Here is a 25314-nt window from a genome sequence, read left to right as displayed (position 1 = left end):
TAGCAGTGGTGGAAAAACAAACCTTCCAGTGGGATGCATGGAGAAAAAAAAGAGAAGGGGAGGGAAAAAGGCAGAATGGCTTGGAGAAAGGTGTTCGTTTGTACAGCGAGTGGCGCTGAGACACCACAGGGAAGCATTGCAGGAAAATGGATAAATGACATCATCTCTCTCTCTCAGCTGTGTGTGTCTGTGTAGGAGGGATCGGCTCCTTCAACCATATTTCATGCTTAATTAGCAGCCCTGGGATGGAGGGATAGTAGGAGTGGAATTAAAGACTGCATGTCTCAACTGAACCATCCATGTCCGTAATGCTCTACTAGCGAGTATTGTGCCATGCCTAAGTCTTCCAGCATCCGTCCTGCTCTGAAATGGATACTTGTAGGTCATGAACTAATATCGTATTATTATTTCTAAGTGATTTGCATGATTACTTTTAGCTCATCTAGGCAAGAAATGAAAGGAAAAAGGTAAATTATGTAATCTAAGCAAGGTTATGTTTTCGTGATTGTGAGTCTAGGGCGCTCTGAGAGACCAAAGTCAGTCTGCTGGCTATGCGTGACTAAATCAACTTTGGCACAGACTCGCCAAACCTAGTCGACTCAAACCTGTGAATCATAAAAACAAACGAACAGAAGTGATGCTTCATCCAGGTTGCTGCTGATCTCATGCAAAGCGATTGAACGAGGGCCAACGCTCAAGGCGATATCTGCTCATGCCAAGAACAGAAGAACAAATGATGTTGTTTCTGGACTGTCTTTACATTCAGTTAAATACATGTAAAAGGGTGTGATAAAAGGAGAACGCGAAATTGATGTTCATGGGCTTTAAATGCACCAGATTCAAACTCTGATACCCCCCCCACGAGCATCCACAGTATGCTAACCTCTAAACCAAGCCTCTGATGATGAAATGCTTGCGTGGATTCTTAATTCTATTCCGTTTTGTGTTTCAGGATTTCGTAGGAATGAAGAGATGAAGGCGATGGAAGTTTTGCCCATTCTAAAGGAAAAAGTGGCCTTCTTGTCAGGTTTGTTGTTGATTGGAGTTCTGTTGTTGTTATAACTATGCATCTAGTGGTCATACCATACTCTAAAGTAATTACTCTATGTATGGTCAACAAGTGTGTGTATCTGCAATATTTCTAGTACAGAAAACAGTGTTTTAGTTTTAAAAAGAAATGTTCAAATACAACAAATTTCAACAGGATAGTTGATGAAGCCACGTTCCATCCCAGACTGAAAAACAAAGATAAAAAGGATTTAAAAAATTGCTTTATTTTCAAACTTTATTTTGTTTTTAAAAAGGCAAATATGTCTTCCAACAGGAAATGACCTGAACAAGAAATTTTGCATCACACCAATGTTATTTTAATATTACTTCCTACTATTATTGTAGTATTGTGTTATGTTATGAATTAGGTTTAATTTTGGATTTGAAGTTTTTATTTTAGTTTATCATTTTATCAAGTTTGTAATTTTATGTGCATTTGTATTAGTTTGTTTAAATTATTTATATTTAGCTTTAATTTCCAACTATATAACTTTTAGCAGTTTTAGTCCTTACAACAACCCTTGATTACAAACACGAGATAACTTTTTTTTTTGACCCAAAATAACTTTTACTGAATATTACTGTAACTTCCCAAAATATTTCTAGTTGGTGTGTCATTGTGGCCTGACAGAGGACATAATTTGATTTAGACTGTAAAAAGCTCTCCTTCTCACTTGCTCTCTAAGCTTATGTGTAGCTCTTTTAGTCATACGACTAACAGACCAGCACTAAAGTGACTCAGAAACAAAGGCTGAGTCTCCATAGGGATGAGTAACCATCACACACATGTCCCATGATAGAGCAAGAAGCGCAATAAACAGGAATGAGAGTGTGCTTAAAAAATAAAGAAATGAGCAGAGGAACTGAACCTGCAGAGCCCCAAGTGTGAACAACACCCAGTGGTTTCTGCATAAGCATGCAGTTATGTGCTTTTTATTTATTTATATTCCTTAACGTCAGAGGATAAGATGGATTATCCTATTACAAACACACTCCATTAGTGAGATTCAGCACATTCGCGGGAAGAAAATCCTCATGGATATCCCAGCCACTCAGTGAGTTTGTTGTGTTGGAGTTGAGGCCTTTTGGCTGAATAACACAACCTGTGTGAACTGGAGCTGTGAGAAGACGATCTGTTAAAGTTGAGTTGTGATGTATTTGAGTAGGTCTGTATTATCCTTACTTTTGGTCCACGGTAAAGGCATAGATCACCTAAAACTCACTCTATGTTTTTTAGGTTTTTATATGTTGTTGGTTTTTTTGTCTTCAACAACATAAAGAAACTTACACTGGTTTGGAATAAAAAGAGTGCATTTTTTCCTGGACTTGCATCCAACAATGCAATACATCCACAAATACATCAGAATACAGTTTTATCAACTACTTACACTAATAGCTATTCCTTGAATCATCCAGGTCTTTGTCATACACCAAATTCATTAGCCTTTAAACCATGGCACTCATGGACAGAATGATTTAAAATCTAAATGAAATTGTCTTAAAAGTTCTTGGCTTTGTTGCAAAATTAAGTTTGAGAGCTGCAGCTAAAAAGACAAAAATTTAAATTTACTTGCCCTCATTTCTGTCCAAACCTGATTGACTTTTTTCCCCTTTTTTTGGAACATAAAAGAATAATTAGTCCTTTATCCATGCAGTGAAAGTCAGTAGGACAGTGGGAATGAAAGTCCAGTGTTGTTTTGGACCTCATTGACTTTTATTACATGATCAAAAACTACTGAAAAAAAAAATTCTCTTGTTTTCTACGAGGAAAAAATATACAGGTTTGTAAATGAGTAAATGATAGCATATCATAACGCAGATATCTAGAAGGTGTTTGTTACTTGACCGTCCTGCCCCAATGATCTTGGATTTGGATACAACTAAATTGTACATAAATGTTCAGACTTCTGAACTTAAATTTTTCCTTAGCACACTTATAAACTGAACATTTTTCCCAGACACTAGAAAGATCTTTCAGAGACACTTGTTTCAAGTGTCTAACCACTTGAAAAGTGAACAGCAGCGGAGTCATTCAGAGAGATTTACAGTTATGATATCAAATAATTTAACGGGGTCTCGTCTTGAATTCTCACACTATCTCAGAAAACTCTCTACGCTGTCATTCAGTATTCTCTGAAGACACTGCACTAAATTAATGGTAACAAGATTTTGATAATGACTGACTGCCTGATACTAGCTGATAACAGGTTTTGAATCAAACTTTCAAGTTCAACAATGCACTGCTTTTTACAACTCCAGTGTTTTTCATTCATGTTTTTATTTATTTTTAAGACTATAGGCTTTAGTCAGAGTAGAAGTAGTATTGAATAATATCAAGATTGTGTACGATATATTGAATGGACTGTACTTCCTGGATTAGATTAGTTTGTGCCATATGCTGTTTTGTATGCCGTCTACTCTGAGTAGAGCCTGTTAAAGACATTAAATGCCAAACTGAAGGTAAATGTGCCTCAAAATACAGAGCATTTTGTGATTATGGTATATGAGGCATTGTCAAAAAAGTAAAGCCTTTTTCCGTTGTTATTAGCTGATTTAATGTCTTTCCCTTTTCTGTCGGCCCTCTTTATAACTCCTGCATTGTTATTTCTCTAGGGGGCAGGGACAAGCGCGGCGGTCCAGTTTTAACATTCCCATCACGAACCAACCATGACCGAATACGACACGAGGATCTCCGCAGACTCATCGCCTACCTCGCCGGCATCCCTAGGTATTGACACACTCACTCGCTTCTCAGCTAGAATGAGCTCTGCCCACCAGGAGCATATGAACTCCTTCGATATGTTATGAAAACATCACAGGATGCACCTGCTGGACGTTGTTGACTGCTTTCCTTTCACTATTCGTTCAGACTCGTTCCTTTTTAAAATGAACAAAAGCAACTGGATTGGATCTGGAAAATTGTGCAGTGGATGTGCCAACTGTCCTGCTGCTTACTGCCGTGTTGTTTTCTTTCCCTCATAGTTGGGCGCATTGATCTGTAATTGACCTGTGAACTAGGGACGCTGTGTCTCTTCATATGTGATCTTTTGTTGTGCTTATAAAAATTGAATGAGGCAGGCCAAGTCTGCACTTCAGCCCAATTCCTCTAAACGGCTCTGCCGAGCATTCGTGCTCTATAAACGTGTTTGTTTACGGAGCCTTTAGCGTCCATTAGTCGGAGCATGAGGGTGGTAACTCTGGTAAAGTGCAGCTACAGAGAGCAGAGCACACTGTGACCTTCATGGGGGTTTCTTTTAAGTGCTGACACTTATCCATTGAGTTGAGTTTTGAGTTGAGTTTTATTTTAATACATTTCATACATATGTCACATTAAAGCATTTTATCATGCCTTCATTTATGTTTGATACTTTTTAAATTCCTTTTGATTGATTAGTTTTATGGTTTCAGTCTTTATGCAGAGTCAAATTTGGAAACACAAACCGTTTTAAAGTTACATTTAAAATAAATCAACTGTCATATCCTCAAGAAGGTAACATAAAGATTTTAGTATTTTTTTAAGAAATTATTTTAGACATTTGTGCAATCATTTTATTCAATCATTTTATATCTGTTAAATGTTGAAGATAGTGAATTATTAGTGTAAGTATTATTAGAATAATTAGAGAAGATAATGGAGTATTAGTTTAGCGTTTCCACCACAAAATGAATGATGTGATGAAAGTGGCATTTTTTTTAATGACAATATTAGCAAGCTGAAAATAAGTTGAGGAAACACCCCTTTCTCTTCTCAGAATGGATTTCATATCTGAAAGCGGCGTGACTAGATGGTTTATCATCCTATTTGGCATATTTAATGAAATCTATTCCTCAGCCAGTAATACTGCAATGAATTTAGTCGCTCTATACTTTTAACAGGAGGGAGGGGAATAGAAAACGAGAGATTTAGATATGAGAGAAACGCAAGAGGGGGCGCGATGGGAAGAGTGGTTGGTGGGAAAGGCAGCGTGGGCACGATCAAGAACCTGCCGCAGTTCAGCCACTGCCAACAGCTCTTCCTCCTCATCATCATCATCATCCTCACTCACAAACTCTGTCCCCTGCACCCACACAGTCACACCACAGAGAGAGAGAGAGAGAGATCTACTGTTACAAAGCAAATCCCCTAGAGATAAAAAAGAGAAACACACAGAAAGATGGAAAGAGATGTATCATGATAAAGATAGAGAGAAAGAGAGAGAGGGAGTGAGCTGGAGCAGTCATCTTTAGAGATGGAGAGCAGGCGAGTGTGCTGGAAAAAAATGGGAGGGCGAGTGAACCAGTGAGCAAGAGAGGGAGGGATAGAGAGAGAGAGAGAGAGAGAGGAAAACAGTGTCGCAGTCGCACAAGGCTGTGTGTTCGTCTACAGCTCGTCATTACCGACAGCTCCTCCATTAGACACTTTCTGAGGTGAAATCAGACAGGCAGATGTTTGACTGACAGCTGCGTGAGACATGCTCTGGATTTCAGAGTAACGGACTGATGCGATCAGCAGCGCAGCTTGTGTCACAGAGCTTTTAAGACAGGTAGAGCCTTGACTGATTGGATACCGAAGGCCTTCAGCTATATGAAAGCAGCTCATTTGATAGAAATTTGCAGCTGTGCTTAATGGGTAAGCTATGCCATGCATCCCTCCCTCTGCTCTCTGTTGTACGTGCATTGATTTTTTTTTTCCCTTCTTTTTTCGATAAGGGAAATGTTTTTTTTTTCCCTTTATTTTTAGTTCCTCTAGTTGCCTTCGTGCAGCGGTTGCTTTTGTTTCTTAGCTAGGAGGATGCACCATAGATTATGTAATGCAAAGAGGATTAAAACTCATTTTGTTCTCTCTCTCTCTCTTTTTTTTTCCTCTGTCATCCAGCGAGGACGTGTGCAAACATGGCTTCACGGTCATCGTGGACATGCGTGGCTCCAAATGGGATTCCATCAAGCCTCTGCTGAAGATCCTGCAGGAGTCGTTTCCCTGCTGCATCCACGTCGCCCTCATCATCAAACCAGACAACTTCTGGCAAAAACAGAGGACCAACTTCGGCAGCTCCAAGTTCGAGTTTGAGGTATGGTTATCTTTCAGTCTCTCGCCTCCAGCAACACAACCCTACACGTAAATGTTGACATCGTTAGAGCTTTGCCGTCCATCACTGCATATTCACTTTTTGGTTGTGATTGTAGCATACTATAATTAGATCATTCTATTAACCCGGATGATGTATATCAGCAGTGTTAAAATACGTGCATTTGATTTAAGAATTAAAGGTATTACTAATATTGTAGATTATTTCTGCAGTACATCTGAAATACCAGGTGAAATGGCTTCTCTACCGCATTTTTTCGTCTTATTAATGAATAATCTGTGGGTTTGTCGGTGACATCCGATCTGTGTTGGTGTGAGCATGTGAAGGCGGCTCTGGTTGTGTGGGAGTGTGTGGGTGTTGTTGCTCTGTCTGTGTGTGTGTGTGGGTTGACTAGATGAATGTAAATGTGGATGCAGCAGAAATGCTTTTTCGGCATATTTTCTGCATTTGTTAAATATTGAGCTGTCTCGATTGCAAGGTGTTTGTGCAACTTTTTTTTTTGCTCACAGAAGCGTCAGAGTGGAAAGCTTTTTTTTTTTTTTTTTTTTTTTTTTTAAATGCTTGTTTTTATTTGAGTGCAGCGGTGTTTGTTTTCATTAGAGAGGCTTTTGTGTGTGCGTGCATTCAGTTTGACAGTGAAAGAGCACATGTGGAAAAAAAATGGATAGCTCATGTCACAGCTGCAGAAATTTCCAGTGCAGGAGAATAATGTTTTAGATGAAATGATAATAAGTTTCTCATGCCTCTATGAATAAAACATGATAAAATATATGATAAAGACCGATCGGGGTCTGGTATGTTGCAGTGACATCAACACTGACAGTTATGCGTCACGTCAGAATTACCGTTATTACAGGAAAAACACAAAAAAAGCCTTTGAGATTCTGCTCTGAGCTTTACGTCACGTCCTTGGACTTGTTTCTATGGCAACGTTCATAACACCAAAAAAGATCAATGTGCGGCTGTTATGTGAATGACAGTAAATTCTTCACTATATCGGTTCTGCTCTATTTTCGGTGAAATATTGAACAAAAAAATAAAGGGCACCAGATAATAGTGTCACAGTGTATAAAACACAAATTATCAAGAGGTAGCCAAAAAACTACCGTTTAGGACTTCATGGCAGTCAGATGGCAGAGGTTGGAACTTTCCAGTGCAAGGAATTAGAATATTTTCGACATGATGTGAATTCAAAAAGCCTTATTCACCTGATTAAGTGATTTATTCCAGTTCCTGTTGCCGAATGGCCTATTGGTATTAATGGACTGCACATGCATGATCGCAAATGAGATCTATTGCTGGTAAATATAAGATGTCAACCAATTTTGGACAGTAATTTCAAAACTGATACTGAAACTGAATACTGATGCATCACATAATGAACAAGCTCCGCTATCTCTACTCCCATTGATAGTTGCCGCATCACTTTACTGCTCATTTGCATAAGAGTAAACTTTTCTCAGCTTTGAGTCGTTGTCCAAATGATTCACCAGCATCAATAGCGATTTTTGTCCATAAACTTTCACTGAAAATTAATCATTTCCAAGTATCACTGCCTGTGTGATCTCCTTGTAAAGTCAGTAAAAGTCAGTAGAAATTTTTAGACTTAAATCTAGAAAAAACTACTACAATCATTTACTTAAATCTGTATAAAAAAAGATGCAGCAAAATAACACGTTGCCTAGGAAACTAACTAAAATAAAATAAGGTTAAGATAACTACATAATTCATCGAAATGTAAATTTAAATTGAATTTTATTACAAATATTAGGGAATACTACAGCATAAATGTAATAAGTGAAAAAATGAATAGATGGTATTAAATAACATGGTATTAGAAAGGCTTGAAGGAATTCAAATTTGCTTTGGCCGATCACAGCAGGTCAGCGTGCTGGTGTCAGTCGCATATATTTTCCGCTATTTGCCCTATTTTGCTGCTATTCTTTTCTCACAGTACTGTGATATTGTGGGTGGGAGGATCAGAAGCTCTCCCTACCATTTGGTGGTCCATGTAAGTCCAAACAAGTGTTGAGCACAACACATGATGAAATGTTTCTGGTGGGCAGGGTCAAGGAATTTGTCATAGGAACGGCTGCAAGCTCTCATCTCGCCCACTGTTCATGACATGTCACATTTCTCATAATTACCGAACAACAAAATAGGAGTAGAAGGCAAAAAAAAAGCAGATGCAGTCCATAACTCACATTATTCTCGTAGCAGTTAATGGACTAATGGGCAGCGTGCTCATGTTGATGTGTCTGTGAAAGGCTGCAGATGCCTGCCTGACAGCAGGACTTGAATTGATGAATAGGTTTAGACCGCATTTACCTTGAATTCACAAAAGAGGAGCACACCTCCGCTCTCTCCTCTTTCACGGCGTTGATGAATCCCCCTCGTGCACATTTGTTTTCTTTTTTTCTGTCCTCCCATCTATTCATTTGTAGAAAGAATAACATGCTATTTTTTAGCTCTCTTGGAGAAATGTGATCAAGAAATAAATGAACGGAAGAGTAGGGCTTTTTGTTATTTCGAAACACACTTGTACTCATTTCAGTGTTGTTCCCTAAATCTAAAATCAAATCTAATCTAGAAGTATTGCCAAAATAAAATGTTTAAATTAAAGAACACATATTACTTAAATGAAGAAAACACTAATAAAATGAGATGAACATGAACAATTGCTAAAGCGTAAATTAAAACCTAGTAAAAGCTGATATATATTAATTAATAATAGTTATGCATGATACAAAAATAACAATCATACACCTTCTCAAGTCTATTTCTGTGCCAGTTTTCATAACCAGGTATGCAGTGAAAATGCCATAAAAAGCTACCTCCATGTTTATTCAATTTTTTTCTAACCAGTCATAAGTCACAAAAACAACGGGAGTGTGTGTTTTGGTTTAACTCGTTCTGTAATGTAATATCTGTCTAATGATAAAATCTATGCACCTGTTTTTATGAAAGAATGTCTTTTATAGTATAGGCCTACATATCAAAAATCAAACAACTATGTGGTTAGGTCCTTTTATAAATTTCTGCTGCATATAGGTCATAGTATACACTTACAGAACCATTTAATCCAGCTGACAAACAATAAAAATATTGACCGCCAATCAGAATCCACTTGACTTGAGCAACTAATTAGGCAGGAGACTATAATTAGGCAGTGTGCTTATAATAAACATAACATTATTGTTCAGTGGTTTGAACTAACGCTAAACAATATTAAACAAGATATATCCTGACTGGATGAGTTTTACTTTCAGCATGAATTTGTCGTTAGACACATGCTTGGAGCACAGCGAAAGCCAAAGTTGATTATTTTAACGATTTCGCGTATTTGGTATGCATGTACATTTGTATACAGATTACCCAAGGCTCTTTCCTGCTTCAGGTAGTTCAGAGCTGGTTTGTGTTACTGCGGTGCTGGTGGTGATGATATCGCCCTTTCTGACGCCCTCAGGCTTCATGCTGGGAGTCTGTCTGTCTCTAGGTAGTTTGGACCTCAGGCGGTCCCTGAGTGCCTGTATGAAATTAGATTTATGCCCCCGGTTAAAAATAGCAGTCCCGCCTTGCTGGTCATTAACGGAGCTTGGAAGGGCTGCATCAATTCACGTAGGATTTAGGGCATTAGAAGTCATATTGTGCATTCTAGTACTGTGCATATTGATTAATTTTCATATTCCACCCACATCCCTTCTCTTTACCCTTACTGTCCTCTTTTGGTTTCTTACATTCCTTCATCAAACCCACCTTCAGACTACCATGGTTTCCCTGGAGGGCTTATCTAAGGTGGTGGACCCATCCCAGTTGACCCCTGACTTCGAGGGCAGCCTGGACTACAACCACGAAGAGTGGATCGAAATCCGCGTAGCCTTCGAAGACTTCACGGGCAATGCTCGGCACCTGCTCGCTCGCCTGGAGGAGATGCAAGAAACGGTCACACGCAAAGACTTCCCACAGGATTTAGATGGAGCCCGACGCATGATAGAGGAGCACGCAGCCCTGAAGAAGAGGGTGATGAAGGCTCCTGTGGAGGAGGTGGACAGTGAGGGCCAGAGGCTGCTGCAAAGGATTCAAAGCAGTGAGAGCTACGCTAACCGAACTGTGCCAGTCCCGCCAGGGCAGAGGGAAGGGCAGGGACAACCCAATGCTGACACCCAGGGCCTGGTGCCCCGTATTTCAGCCCTACTGGAAAAACTGCACAGCACCAGGCAGAACCTGCATCAGGCCTGGCACGTCCGCAAACTGCAGTTGGACCAGTGCTTCCAACTCAGGCTTTTCGAACAGGATGCTGAAAAGGTGAGATCCACAAATGCACACCTTCTATTGATACAAAATTTATATTATGATTAAATTAATTTGAATATATTAATAATTTATTCATTTAAATACTTGCAAGCCATCCTTTGGAAGTTTGTTGAGGCCCTCTAGTGGGCCCCGGTCTGCTTGTTGAGAACCATTGCTCTAAATTGAAGCAAACCCTGTGTTTTCATTCTGTCTGGATCTGTGCACATATTTACAAGTTCTCACTAATTCCTCTCAATGTTTCTCATAGTGGGTGGAAGATTTGCATGTTGCTAGGAAACCAGCAGCTATTCTTTGCTCCCGAGAAACGGGTCATTTTTATGATTTTCTATTTTTACTCTTTTCAGCTGTATGAACACAACCATGCACGTGCAAAAACATTCACCCAGTGGAATATCTTACATTTACACGCATACATACACTTAACCTGCTTCCAGTCAAACGGGAGTCTGACGTGTGTGTACTGTATCTCTGCAGATGTTTGACTGGATCATGCACAACAAAGGGCTGTTTCTGGCTGGATACACTGAGATCGGCAACAACCACCCCCACGCCATGGAGCTGCAGACCCAGCACAACCACTTTGCCATGAACTGCATGGTAAGATTTCTACTAGAATTTCACAAAATATCGAAAATGTCACTGCATCACTACTTGCGTCCTGTATCCTAGGATTTTTCTTCCATTTAAGCAGTGTAACGGTGTGATAGTTTTAGTTTTTATATTGTAAGCATTGATTCAGCGTTGGTGACTCATCATATAATCAAAGATGGAGCATAGCATGATCCACCTAAGGTCTTCCTGTTTGAATGGCTGCCCACCAGCTGTGGACCCTGTTAGGGGCATGCTTTAAAAAGCCCCATTACTATAGAGAGAAGTATTGATCACTTCCTGTTTAAAGAGACAGAAAGAGGATGTAGACATATTGAGCTCTGATGTTGATCTTTAATGATTTTAAAGTTTAAATGATATTTTTACTTTTTATGTTATAAGGCAACTCCAAGGTTGCATTCATTTGATTAAAGGGTCAATTAGATGATAATCAGATTGTGAAATATTATTACAATTTAAAACGGCTGTTTTCAAAATTCATTTTATTCCTGCAAAAATAAAGCAAACAATTTCTGCAGTTCAGTCTCCAGTGTCACATGATCTTTCAGAAATCATTATAATACATTTCTAAATATTCTCAATATTGAAAACAATTGTGCTGATTATTATTAAAATAATTAAATTAAAATAATAATTTCTTTGAAAAGAATGGTAGATCTTTAAAGGCCCTGTAAGAGGTTTACAGTGAAGACGGGGACGAGGAAACAAAAACTTTTTAATTTTTAATAAGCAGGTTTTGGATTTTTCTATTCATGTTCAGGCTTGCATTGTGACTTGTTTGTTATTGATCAAAAAGTAATCAGACTTGCACACCAGTAATTTTCTTCTTAAGGTTGACTTGTGTATTAAACAGACAAGAGTCTGCTAGGATGTGTAATCCTAAAAGTTATAAAGTTTTTCGTTATGCCCAATAAACAATAAATAGCAATACAATACCATACTAAAAACCTAACCATTAATCATTTTGTGCTGGTATTGGGTTTGATAGTAATATTTTCCGTCTCCCACAGAATGTTTACGTAAACATAAACCGCATCATGTCGGTGGGGAACCGTCTGCTGGAGGCGGGCCACTATGCGTCCCAGCAGATCAAACAGATCTCAGGTCAGCTGGAGCAGGAGTGGAAAGCCTTTGCTGCTGCGCTGGATGAGAGGAGCGCCCTGTTGGAGATGTCTGCTACTTTCCACCAGAAATGCGACCAGGTTAGAGAGAATGCTAGCAAAATCTTCTCTAAAGAAAACCGATACCAAAGAGCATTCAGCAGGGAGATCAGTATACAGATTATTCGAAAATACTGGAGCGAGAGAAAAGAGAAATGGATTTCTCGTGCTGTTAAAAGTTAGTGATGATAAGACTTGTGCTTTGATTCATTTAGAATAACAAATAAACCATCAGCAAGAAAATCAAAAGGCAAGATCATTTTAGAAAATAGAAGGTTTGTCTTAAGACCTAGTGAACTGCGTACCTCCTACATAGGCAGCTGCCTTCTAAGGTCTTGAAACCTCGTAAGTGATTACTCATAAGGCTTTAAATCGATGACGGCTTCATACGCAAACTTACAACTGATTTTAATTGTACATTTTTTTTAATTGTACAATTGTACAATTCTAATTATGCTCAACTAAGCACAATACTCCAAAAAGCATAAAATGCAGTTTTGTGGATGTTTTTTAAATTTCAGGTTGTTTTTAATAAAATTTTACAGTACGAAAGTACTGGTAGTATAAGGTTACTACATGGGTTAGGTTTAGGGGGTAGGTTCAAGGTTAGTACCAAATCATTACTTAGTTATCATAAATCCTACAATAAGTACATAGTATTTACATGCATTGCACTGTAAAATAGAGTGCTACTATAACATTTGTATCTTTACTAAGCGCTTTTTTGGATTGTCACTATTCACTAGTCCTTCCTGAAATAGAAATAGCACTAAAAATGTGGGAAAAGCATATTTGAGAGACTGTAGTAGAGAGGGCAGGTGAAGTTTGCTTTCCCTAATAAAATATTCCTCTCACACATGCAGTGTTTTCATAGAGAGGCTATATCAACAACAATCTCCCTTCCAGAGATTTTTTTTTTTTCCTTTAGGCATCACCACAACTGCCAATCACAGGGCTGTCTGGTTTCGGCTGTCCTCATGCATAAGATTCTGTTTGAGTTGCACCAGACTCTCATCCCCGCTCTGCTCTTCATCTCTTAGGAAGAGTGGGATGAGATGAAAGATGATTTGATTTGAATTGATATTCGGAGTGAAGCATATGAACCATGTCTCTCATCATATCCTGTATTTGCCCTTATTACGTTTAATTCATTCCATTTCTTTTGATGTCCATGTGGACATAATATACTGGAATATACAATCAGACATGCACATAATGTACAACATTGTGATAAGAGTTACAACATGTTCAGTTTTGAACTTGCCCTTATTTTAAAGTACATACTGTCTTGAAATAAATTTTAATGAAGGTTTAGGATAAAGTCATGTTCTAAGGAGAAAATTATGTTAAGAAATCACTTTGTGTGTCTAAATATATTTTAAATTGGGAAGAAAAACATTGTTCAGAACTTATTCAAAGCTAATGTAGAATGGTTTCATAGCAAAGCTTTGAAGATTAAACAAAATAAGTTGGTTTGATCTACATCTTGGTTCTAACAGATGTAGTCCATTAACTTTTTTATGTCTGTTCATTACTTTTTCTTTTATTATAATTGGCTTGATATTATAGTTTTTTTGTTGCTGTAAGCGTGTGTGTATCTGTGTCTCTCTGCAGTACATGAGCAATGTGGACTCGTGGTGTAAAGCCTGCGGGGAGGTGGATCTGCCCTCTGAGCTACAGGACCTAGAGGACGCCATCCACCATCACCAAGGCCTGTACGAGCAGATCACCGCTGCCTACTCTGAGGTACCGAGCCGCGTGTCTCAAAATCACTAAATTGCCAGGCACTTTTGAAAAACCATTAAGTGGTGCTGATCCCAAAGTAAATGGTACATGCACATTATAGCAATTACAGGCACGTCTAAAGTGGCAATTTCAGCTAATTATATTTATTATATAACGCAGTGCTATATAGAGTTACAATACAACTTCATTTAGTCTGTTAGGTTTGTGCAATTGTTTTCTCATTATTGTCCCATTCTTTCCCAGGTGAGCCAAGATGGAAAAGCCTTATTGGACAAACTTCAACGCCCCTTGACCCCTGGCAGCGCTGATTCGCTGACAGCTTCTGCCAATTACTCCAAAGCGGTGCACCATGTTTTGGACATCATCCATGAGGTTCTGCATCACCAGAGGCAGCTGGAGAACATCTGGCAGCACCGTAAGGTCCGGCTGCACCAACGTCTGCAGCTGTGTGTATTCCAGCAAGACGTTCAGCAGGTAAAACACACACACGTATTCATTCACCTGAAAATACCCCCTTAGATCCACGTGGGTCCAAGTGTGGTACTGAGAACTGCACGTGACATTTCATAATACCCTTGGGGGGATGATTTAAAAAGCATCAAGATGATACAATGGGATGGAAGGATGTGAGAGGGAGATACAAAGGAAAGGAAGTAGAGTCTGCATGAATAGATGAAAAGACTCCATAGGCAACTGAGCCGTGTTAACAAAGTAACTGATCTCATTTTTGTTATCCCTAACATAACATATCAGTGATATTTCCTGATTTTTGGTACTAATTTAAATGAAAATTAATTAATTATTTTTATTATTATAAAGTTTTCCAATATTTACAAATAGATTTTTTAAATAGTTTTTTTAATGTCTTTCAAAAATATATATTCCACCTTCCAATTTTTGAATAATAATTTACATTTAAAAATATTCAGTATAGAAGTAAAATATAAAAATGTAACCTAAAAAGTAAATAATAATAAAAAAATCTATAAATAAATAAAATTTATTTAAAAATATGGAATATATTAATAATAATATTTTAGTATAATAATATATAATAATATTTTTTGTCTTATGTTTTTGTTTGGAATATTTCTCTTCGATTAATATCGATAAAGAAATATGGCATATAATTTGACAATTTGTGTACTGTATAAACACTAGACTGGTATAGTTACTTTTCATTTTTAGTCTGCAGACATGTTTTGCTTTCTTTTTTGGAGATTTCCACATTCATACTTCTGGGCAGGCTTTAGTTTAGTATGTCATTACTGTTACCACTGGCTCTTTAATACAGGAGAGAAAACACCACCGCAACATCTTGGCTTAACTTCTCTGGGATTATAATTGTTTACACACAAACAGAAATAGTCATGCATAATTTAAAGTCAAGGATAAGCCGCTGCCATCGCATTCTCTCTATTGTACATTGTGTTCAGAGGTTTTCAGTTTATTGGTGCAGAGATTGTGGTTTTCTGCAGCGAGGTGTTCGACTGAGAGAATGCAGAATGGCTAATTCTGTGGCTGAGGGAAAGTGTTGCCATGGAAACCACTATTCAGGTGCTGGTGAAGCAATGAACGGCAGAGAGAGAGAGAGACACTGTGTGAACGACACCTTTATGCATGATTTTTTGTGTCTTGGACCCCGCAGTATCACCTGTCATGGTACCTTGATTTGACTCCCATTATCTGACAGGGCACATTCTCACCTAGAGAAGGACTGGAGGGCTGTGCTGCCGTCTCGCATATTCATTTAATTTTTTTCCTTATGTGTGTGTGCGTGTGTGAGTAGGTTCTTGACTGGATTGAGAATCACGGTGAGGCGTTTCTTAGCAAACACACAGGAGTGGGGAAATCTCTACACCGCGCTCGAGCCCTGCAGAAACGCCATGAAGACTTTGAGGAAGTTGCACAGGTTCGGCACACTGCAATCTGACCTTCCATTCATGTTTTATATTTGATTCGATTTGGGCTTGTCTGTATTCTTCCGTTTAAGTCAAAAGCACTGCTTTCTAAGCATAATAAACCACACATGGTTTTTCCCAGCTATCCATTTTTAACAGTACATCATGGTTTTTGGTGTCTGTTAAGAAACTAGGGTTTTGCGAATTGTTGAAATTAGTACAATTAAATCATAAAAGTGCATCTTAAAGAAAAATAATACTTTCAGTATAAAAACAATATTTCAATGCTAAAAGTATAAATGTTTTGTTTGTGTACCTGTATTTCAATGTGACCATTAACCAACATGAGAGAACTGTGAATAATAAAAAAAATAAGTGAAATACCAACTTAAATTCTCAAGTACACATTTTAGGTCAAAACAACGTACGGATAATTTGTTAGCATATAATCCATAAAAAGTATGTGTAATATTACTCTAAGCATTTTAAAATGTTATATAATCTAATTAAAAGTACTTTTAGAATCTGATTAAAGCATAGTTCATCTGAATTACACAATTTTTGGGTGTACTCCCTTTACACCCATAGCATAAAATTAGTTTTAACCAATCGCTGCTAGTAGACTAGTCCATGGGTTATGTTTAACTTCATGTAAATGAGTGTATTTGATCTACACATTGATATTGACTACTGACAAAACTACTGGACAAGCCACTGCCGGAATGCATTGAAGCAAAATATTATTACCAGGTTGGCATGAGCATCATAATCATAGTCCATATATGTCTCATCTTTATCAGAATACATACACCAATGCTGATAAGCTGCTTGAAGCTGCGGAGCAGTTGGCCCAGACAGGCGAGTGTGACCCAGAGGAGATTTATCAGGCCGCCCATCAGCTAGAGGACAGGATCCAGGACTTTGTAAGGCGGGTGGAGCAGCGAAAGGTCTTGCTGGACATGTCAGTGGCTTTCCACACCCATGTTAAGGAGGTAAGAACTATGGGTGGTGGCATAGTTCCATCTGAATTTACAAAATAATAACTTATCTTGCAAAAAAGGGTTGAATCAAAAAATGCAATCTCTTGGGACAGTTTCAGCGTACATTAAACTGCCAGCATGTTAAAATCCTCTCAGGAAAGTTCAACTCTTTGTCTTCAAATTCATGTCTTTAAAGCACCTCTGGAGAGCAACCATCAAAGCACTGCTTTTGTAACAAATTCACCACCTTCCACAATAAACTTCAAAACAGTTCGCTGGAGGCCTCAGATCGCCTGCTCTGAGCAATGTTTCTGGTTTTATGCATAATGTGGAGTTTTTTTTATAAATACTGTGATTTTTGTGCCTTTTAAAATTGAGTAGATGTTTAGCATGCCTATTTCTTATTTATTTATTATCTTTTGTGTACACCACGAGAAAGTCAAGGAAGAAATCGTTTTAGTTGGTCGTTCATCCCAGTTATGAAAGCGTGTCGTTTCACACATTTACACCAGAACCAGATACATTAACACTCAATATCGGATCAGACATTAGAAGCTCAATTAAATATGAATGTGCAAAATTAATGGGCAATTGAAATAATAATATAGAGCTGTCTGAGCAAAGTAAAAAGTAATTAATGCCTTTTGTGCATAGCTGTGGACGTGGCTGGAGGAGCTGCAGAAGGAATTGTTGGATGACGTGTATGCTGAGTCGGTGGAGGCCGTTCAGGACCTGATCAAGCGTTTTGGGCAGCAGCAGCAGACCACGCTGCAATTCACTGTAAACGTCATAAAAGAGGGAGAAGATCTCATTCAACAACTCAGGTGCACCATCTTCTCATCTGTCCTTCCTTTCATGTCTCCTCCTGCAACAAATCCTTTAATGTTTTGATGTGGATCTCAGGTTTGATTCCATTGAAGTTTGATTTGTTAGGTTAGTGTGAAACCCAACTTTTGAAATCTTACACGCTCCAAGGAGCCAACTAGGAGATTTAAGTTTGCAGTCTGAAGCCTAGGGTGAGAGACTGGGTTCCATCAAATAATACAAAGACAATAATCTTCAGAACCAGTGTAGTCCTATTTATGAGCAAATGTTTTGAACTTATGAACTAGTTCTTTTTAGCGAATGAGTCCAAGATGCTTAGAGAGATGCTGAGCTCAGTTTTCCTTTTTGTTTAACAGCTCATTCATTGAATCCGTTCAAAGTCATTCTTCACTGAGACATTGCCAACGTCTTAATATAAATCATTGTATTCTTGATGCACATAAGGACTTTAATTGTCAACATTAAAGATACACATTTAGGGAAATATTTCTGTCGTTAGTTTAAAAAAAATGATAAAATATTATAAATGTGTAATAAAGTAGTTATAGTTGGTTTAGTATAATCGTAAATATTTAGCTCCAATCATTCTTCAAGTACTACAAGAATCCTTAAAGGGGTCATCGGATGCCCATTTTCCACAAATTGATGATTCTGTAGGGTCTTAATGAAAAGTCTATTTTGGTTAATTTCTTAGTTTAAGAGTAAAACAAAATAATTTTTCATCTAAAACAGCTCTGTTCACGAGAACACGTTTTGGTGCGTGTCTCTTTAAATGCTAATGAGCTCTGTTAACCTCGCCCCTCTCTTCTGATGGTTGACAAGCCGTTCTCATGATAATGTTTACTTTATCCGCAGAATGTGTTAACTAGCACATTATAAGGAAAAGGGAGCAGCACGGGTCTGTGCGACATCACTTTGTGAACAATCTGTGAACGGCTTGACGATTTTGGGGTATTTAAAAATAACCCCACTGGGTTAATTTTTTGCATTATAGGGTACGTTGTGTACACATTTGTTTAAAAACCATGTAAAAGTGAATTTTGCATCTGATGTCCCCTTTAATAGAATTCTCAAGTGTAATTGAAATTCTGTTCAGCATTGTATTTGTACTTGAGCAAACCATTAGTCATCCTCACTTCACCAAACCTTTGGATGGTTCAAGCACTCATTTGGCCCCATCTGCCATCATCCACTTTGCATTTGGATTACTGTACTCTCTTTACTGTAACTTGCTGAGTGACTGTGCAGCTGTAAAGTTGCATCATATGGCTGAGACTTGATGCCCAGTGCTAGCGCCGACGATCGGTCACATGTATAATCTGCATGTGGGAAGGGCTGCAGCAGTAGAGGAACGTGAAGGCTGAGATTCAGTAAAGCTGGATGCTTTAACAGAAAGTTAAGCAGGCGAAGGAGAAGGAGAGAGCACCAGAGGCTGTTTGGAGTGGAGTCTCTCAGCCCCCTCAGGGCAAACTCACTGCTCCGCTTCCAGCCCCTCTCACGTGTTCAGCTCTGCCACATTTCATCAGTACAACTCTGAATCCCTGACTACCAGCACTGCTGCAGTGGGCCGCACAATACTGCAAAAAAAACTAGATATTCAGGGCCTGAAGAATGGTTTGATGGATCTCAAAAGACACATTTTAATTTCGTGATTAAAGTAATTTTATAATAATGGGTTTAGAGTTTTGAGGAAACGTATTTGCATGCTATATTGCATATGAATATGTAATATGTTTGAAGTTTGATTAACCTGAGCCAGAAAACACAAAGCATATCAAAGGTATTACTAGGACTGTTTAAAATAAAAATAAAATTAATTAAATTAATTATTATTAACTAATTATTAATTATTAAATTACAAATTACATTAAAAGATACAATGTATTATGTGTTTAATAAAATATTTTGTTATATATGAATTTATATGAATTTTTACATTTTATTTTCATGTAATAGCTTGTGCAATTAATCATTAAGAAAATAAATCTAATTATCTGATATGCTGATAAACTAACAATTTAGTATCACATATTTGTACATGTGAATAATTGAAATTAATTTAAAAAAATCAGTATATCACTGTTTTATTAGTTATTAGTCACCTGTTATTAAAATATTACACAAATATTGTAAAATATTTTTATAAAAATGAAGGCAACAGTTTATTTTGCACTGAACTCTTTTTCTGTGTACACAAAAGGCCTGCTTCTCTCAAATATTGTTCACAAATCTGTCGAGCATGCAAATGAGCTTCTCTGAGAAAATTCCTTGGTTATTAAAACCGACTGTTGCAGCAGCAAAAACAAAAGTGTTGCTTTTATAAATTTGTTCAGTGTAATTTAGAATAAAAAAATGTTTAAATATTTTTTATTATCATTTGTAATAATAATAGTAGTTTATGTGAATTATGCATTAAGCTGTATTTATACAAATATTTTATATTTACATTTTTTTAAATAACTTTGCAGCTTCTTTTTGTGTAATAACTCATGCAGTTTGACCTGTCAGTCTTCCCTTAAAGTTTTTGTTTCGGAAAGGCAAGCAGATGAAGACATGTGGCTTATTTCTCTTCCTCCTCCGCTTGCAAATTGCTCTCTCCACACATGTGATGTTAAGGATGGCTATCCCTCCATGTGCACCGTCTCTCTCTCGCTCTGCTATTCTCTCTTCCTCTAGTGTCTTACATAATCCTGCTTTCATAACCACCCAGTTAATTATGCAGAGGTAATACTTAAACCCCAAGAGCCCAGAGGTACAAACAGAAAGGTCCCCAGCACACACACCAACACACAGAATGCCCACACCGCAGAGACGTTACGCACATTACACAAGAGATGTTCCGATCCCAGCATCACACTCGGCTACTCGCGTTACAGACTGTCATCATAGTGTGTCTAATGTGATCTCGAAACCCTGCGTGTGTTGCGGTTGTGAATCGGTGATGAAAGTGTTAATTATTAGTTATTCCGTATGAAGTCCACTCAGTCACACAAGCCTTGCCGTATGATAAAAGCACATCACCATGGGAACAGACTTTCCGCAGCGATCCAGCATTAAAGCCTCAATTAAAGCAAGGGCCTTTATTACACCGATAACTGTGATTTTTACTTTATTACGCCATTTGTTTTTAATAAAGTTTAATCAGACTTAACCCGCTTGTATCCGTTGAGACGGGATGAAAGGACTCTTCCGTCTTTTTACTATCCCTTACAGACTAATTTGAAACTGTTGCTTCCTCGTATTTTTCCCCTCCTCACCCTCTTGTACAATTATTACTAAAGCTGTCGCTGATAATTAACCTTTTTAGCGAAAAGAGGATAATGTTGCATATTTTACATATTATCTTTCCAATGGGCTTGTAATCCTCTCTCCCATTCGCAGATAATGCTTTTAGGACCATATAATTTCAGGTTTTTTAATGAATTTTTAATCTCATTAGTGCTGGCTTTTTGTTTAATTACATTTAAATTTCAAGCCTGAAGTCACATCCTCTTTCGGGCCCTAATATTTGTCTGTTTTTGTTAGTTTTAGGTTCAATATTTTGCTGATCATTTACTTATGTCCCACGGAGATTAGAGCTACGCAATAAAACAAAAGTTTGCTTTTCAAACCCATATTAGCCCCTTTTCCACCAGAAACATGCTGCATAGCATCTGCAGACACCTTTTTTCTTTGTCTTTCTTTGTTTGTTTGATTAACTGATATTATGTAACTTATTAGCCATGAGTTGTGACATGTTTGCATCAAATGTAGACTTTGGGAAAACAGTGTTGAATCAAATTACTTTGATGATAAAATAGAATCTCAAATAGCAAATTGAAACTTTTTCTATGTTGATCTAAAATGTTTTTATTTACAAATATTATCTGAATTGGTAGCTATGAATTATGGGATATGCTGAATAAATTAAATAAATAGCTTAACGAATATTTGTGGAAGTATTTAAAAATGTAGGTGACTTTTTTTTTTTAATGAATCAGTCAAACTGATTCATGAATCAGTATCAATACTCATGACTCATGAGGTATAACAACTTTGAAGTCATTTTTGAACCTTACTGATACCTGAGATTCCTTGTTTTGAGATTTCCACTCAATCGATGTAGGAGTTAAGAGTCAGGAAATCCAAATATAACCATTGTGCCTGTGTAAGCAAAGTACAAACAGAGAAAACCGCAAATATTGCTCAAATACCTTAAGACTCGGGCTTGAAAATTCCTAACATTCCTGGAATTTATTACAGCTTTGACTTTCCCAAAGGGCATTATTGTAAGAAGTAAATGTGTTTCTTCCTGTATCTCTTGCACACTCCAAACGAATGCACATTTGTTGTAACTGCTCTCTTACACTGTCTTTCCTGCAGAGACTCTGCCATCTCCAGCAATAAGACTCCTCACAACAGCTCCATCAACCACATCGAGAGCGTCCTGCAGCAGCTGGATGAGGCTCAGGCTCAGATGGAGGAGCTCTTCCAGGAGAGGAAGATCAAACTGGAACTTTTCCTTCAGCTCAGGATCTTTGAGAGGGATGCCATTGATGTGAGTTCACCGTATACTTGATCAAGTGTGTGTGTGTGTGTGTTTGTGTTATACAGAAATAATTCACTGAGAAATATTATTTCCGTCATCTTTTACCCAACCTCAATATTATTCCAAACCCATACTATTTTCTTTTAAGGATACTCAAATCCACTCAAAGCACTCTTAGCATCCATTACTTTTTTTTCCTTCTTCTTATGGGTTTTGAAATAATGAGAGTAAATGTCAGAATCCTCATTTTGAGTGGACTGATCTTTAAACTAGGGCAGTATTCTCATCAGTGCACAGTTTGTGACTCCCTAATGTCTAATATGATTTACTAGCAATTAATAAGCAGCGGTCTTTAAGGATGATCTGCACCCAAAAGTAATTACTCTTTCTTCGGTTTGCACGCTTACGGAAACACACACTCAGATCTTATGAAGGAAGTTACACACACATTGCCCTAAACATAGGAGCAAGGACTGGTCACTTAGTTTTTTGTTCAGTGTGATCTCGCTTCAGTAATTGCATCTGTGACTCATAATTTTTCAGATTATCTCAGACTTGGACTCGTGGAATGAGGAGCTGTCACAGCAGATGAATGACTTCGACACAGAGGACCTGACGCTGGCCGAACAGAGACTGCAGCACCACGCCGATAAAGCCCTGACCATGAACAACCTGGCCTTCCACGTCATCCACCAGGGCCAAGAACTGCTGCAGTACGTCAACGAGGTGCAGGCGTCTGGTGAGTCAAACGTGCCAATACAAGCTTTTGAGTAGATATACATAATAGCTAAGTTTGAGGTTAGTATATATTTATTTATCTATAACACACTAACATTATTTGGCGAAGAAATCTTAATGCCGGATTCACATATAATCACTGATCCACTCTAAGCAACCATGCTGCGCTTTCCGCAGATGTTTCAGCAAAGGATAAATGGATATCTTGATGTGGTGTGGACACGCCTGAAAACAATGAGCGCGTAATTGTTTAATATATACAGTGTGTGTGTGTGTGTGTGTGTGTGTGTGTGTGTGTGTGTGTGTGTGTATGTATATACAGTATATATATATATGTGTGTGTGTGTATATGTGTGTATATATATATATATATATATATATATATATATATATATATATATATATATATATATATATATATAATTTACATTTATACATTATATAAGCTTTCCATTGAAGTATGGTTTATGACAACAATATTTGCAATATTTTGAAATCTGGAATTTCAGGTGTACAAAGAAATCAAAATATTGATAAAATCACCTTTAAAATTGTTCAGATTAAGTTAGTTTTTATGTATTTATATTATGACATTTATAAAATATCTTCATGAAACAATCTTAATATGCTAATGAGATCTGGCCTAAAAGAAAAATGTATCATTTTGACCCATACACCTACTTTAAAACATTGTCAGCTTGTGTTCAGACTGGCATAAAGAAGACGTCTCACATAAATGATGCTATAGGTCATACAGTCATTCAGTGGCCACAGAGTTGTGGGGCAGTATGCATATGTATTAGGTTATGTAAAGTTATATTTCCGACTGAGCTTGTTCACTGAATTCGGTCTCTGCACAGACATGAGGACTAAGTGGGCGTTTGGACTGTTCTCTGGGGCAGATTGTCAGAGGAAACGACAGTTATGACGTTGTCTGTAGCACTTAAGTCCTGAAAAAAAAAGAGTTTGCAGTCCATTATTGTTACTGAATAACACGAGAGCTGAGAATATGGCATTTCTACATGTTTTCCAGGTGTGGAGCTGCTGTGTGACCGTGATGTGGACATGGCCACTCGTGTACAGGACCTCCTGGAGTTTCTACATGAGAAACAGCAAGAGCTGGATGTGGCCGCAGAGCAGCACCGCAGACACCTGGAGCAGTGTGTGCAGCTGCGCCACCTACAGGCTGAAGTCAAACAGGTACAATATCCTCCTCAATATATGCTTTATATGTGATTTATAAAGACTAGTGTGGATTTGTTTGTTAATCTCCTCGCTTGTTGCAGGTTCTGGGTTGGATCCGTAATGGCGAGTCAATGCTGAATGCAGGTCTGATTACAGCCAGTTCACTTCAAGAAGCTGAGCAGCTGCAGAGGGAGCATGAGCAGTTCCAGCATGCCATCGAGGTCAGTGCTCCTCATATTTTGGTTCAAATCTTTTCAACATTTCCCTGCCTGTTTCTCACAATAGACTCGTTCCTGTAATTATAATTGCTCAAACCGTAATTATTGTCAACATTTATTAACGCTAGCCTGCCCCCACGTATGCACATAGATGTTTTTTCAGCTAGGGTAATTTTACCTGTGAGCTGCAAACATAAACTCAGTGTTCACTCATATCTACTTTTTAATTTGACCGCTAATAATGACCAACAGTGACGTCTGTTTGCCTTTTTTTTTCCTGGACCAACAAATTAATTTTCCACCACATATAAATTTATGTACCAACATTCTTTGGTGCAAATAATATTTTATGCATTTCTGAAACAAGAGCAGTCTACTCTTTTCTTGCAAAGGCTCATTTCATACCTAGAATTTATGTGCCTTAAATACAATTACGTACTTTTTAATAGTTTGACAAAATTTTCTCACTGTTGTTCTGGAACAAGTAACAACAGTAAATTAAAAGAATTGAAATTAAAAGACCTTTTTAATATTTTCTATTTCTATGAAATAAAAAAAAAAATATATATATATATATATATATATATATATATATATATATATATATATATATATATATATATATATATATATATATATCATTTATGGAAACCTTACAATGTCTGAACATATTGAAGCTTTAGTGGGCCGTTTATCTGCAGTTGTAGCTCACAGATAATCCTGACACGGCCTGAGCTATCCTCTGTCTCATGCTCTTCCTCTTAGAGTCTGTTTGCTCGCCACTTCCCCTCCTTTAATGAAGAACTAGGATAACATGAGATCCGCTGTCACTGTATGGCTATTGGGAACCTGAAGGGTGGAACAAAGACTGTCTATCAAAGGAGCGTTCTCATTTCCTCCTACCATCAGTCTCACGTTCTTGCCATTTCTGTACAGAATACTGAGGGATGCTCCGTAGACCACACTTTGTGAACGAATAATGAACTATCAGTCG

General features: G+C 37.7%; 1 protein-coding gene across 7 annotated transcripts in view; it reads left to right on the top strand.

Moving 5' to 3' along the window:
* The window catches only part of trioa (trio Rho guanine nucleotide exchange factor a), a 79223-nt gene that overhangs the window by 30353 nt on the left and 23556 nt on the right, over positions 1-25314 (top strand). For 6 of the 7 annotated variants that reach the window (XM_043217566.1, XM_043217563.1, XM_043217567.1 and 3 more), the window contains 15 exons: positions 953-1027; positions 3664-3778; positions 5906-6098; positions 9879-10421; positions 10905-11027; positions 12050-12241; positions 13814-13945; positions 14189-14419; positions 15735-15857; positions 16647-16838; positions 17481-17650; positions 22014-22188; positions 22723-22918; positions 23951-24117; positions 24204-24323. In XM_043217566.1, coding sequence (XP_043073501.1) covers positions 953-1027; positions 3664-3778; positions 5906-6098; positions 9879-10421; positions 10905-11027; positions 12050-12241; positions 13814-13945; positions 14189-14419; positions 15735-15857; positions 16647-16838; positions 17481-17650; positions 22014-22188; positions 22723-22918; positions 23951-24117; positions 24204-24323 — 2747 coding nt within the window. Of the gene's footprint in view, positions 1-952; positions 1028-3663; positions 3779-5409; positions 5660-5905; positions 6099-9878; positions 10422-10904; positions 11028-12049; positions 12242-13813; positions 13946-14188; positions 14420-15734; positions 15858-16646; positions 16839-17480; positions 17651-22013; positions 22189-22722; positions 22919-23950; positions 24118-24203; positions 24324-25314 lie in introns of those variants that run through there. The other variant, XM_043217568.1, reaches the window with a different exon arrangement.

The sequence above is a fragment of the Puntigrus tetrazona genome, chromosome 19, assembly GCF_018831695.1.
Source record: "Puntigrus tetrazona isolate hp1 chromosome 19, ASM1883169v1, whole genome shotgun sequence".
Taxonomy (NCBI): domain Eukaryota; kingdom Metazoa; phylum Chordata; class Actinopteri; order Cypriniformes; family Cyprinidae; genus Puntigrus; species Puntigrus tetrazona.
Note: the sequence above shows the minus strand (reverse complement) of the source record. Positions and strands in the feature narration are given on the sequence as shown.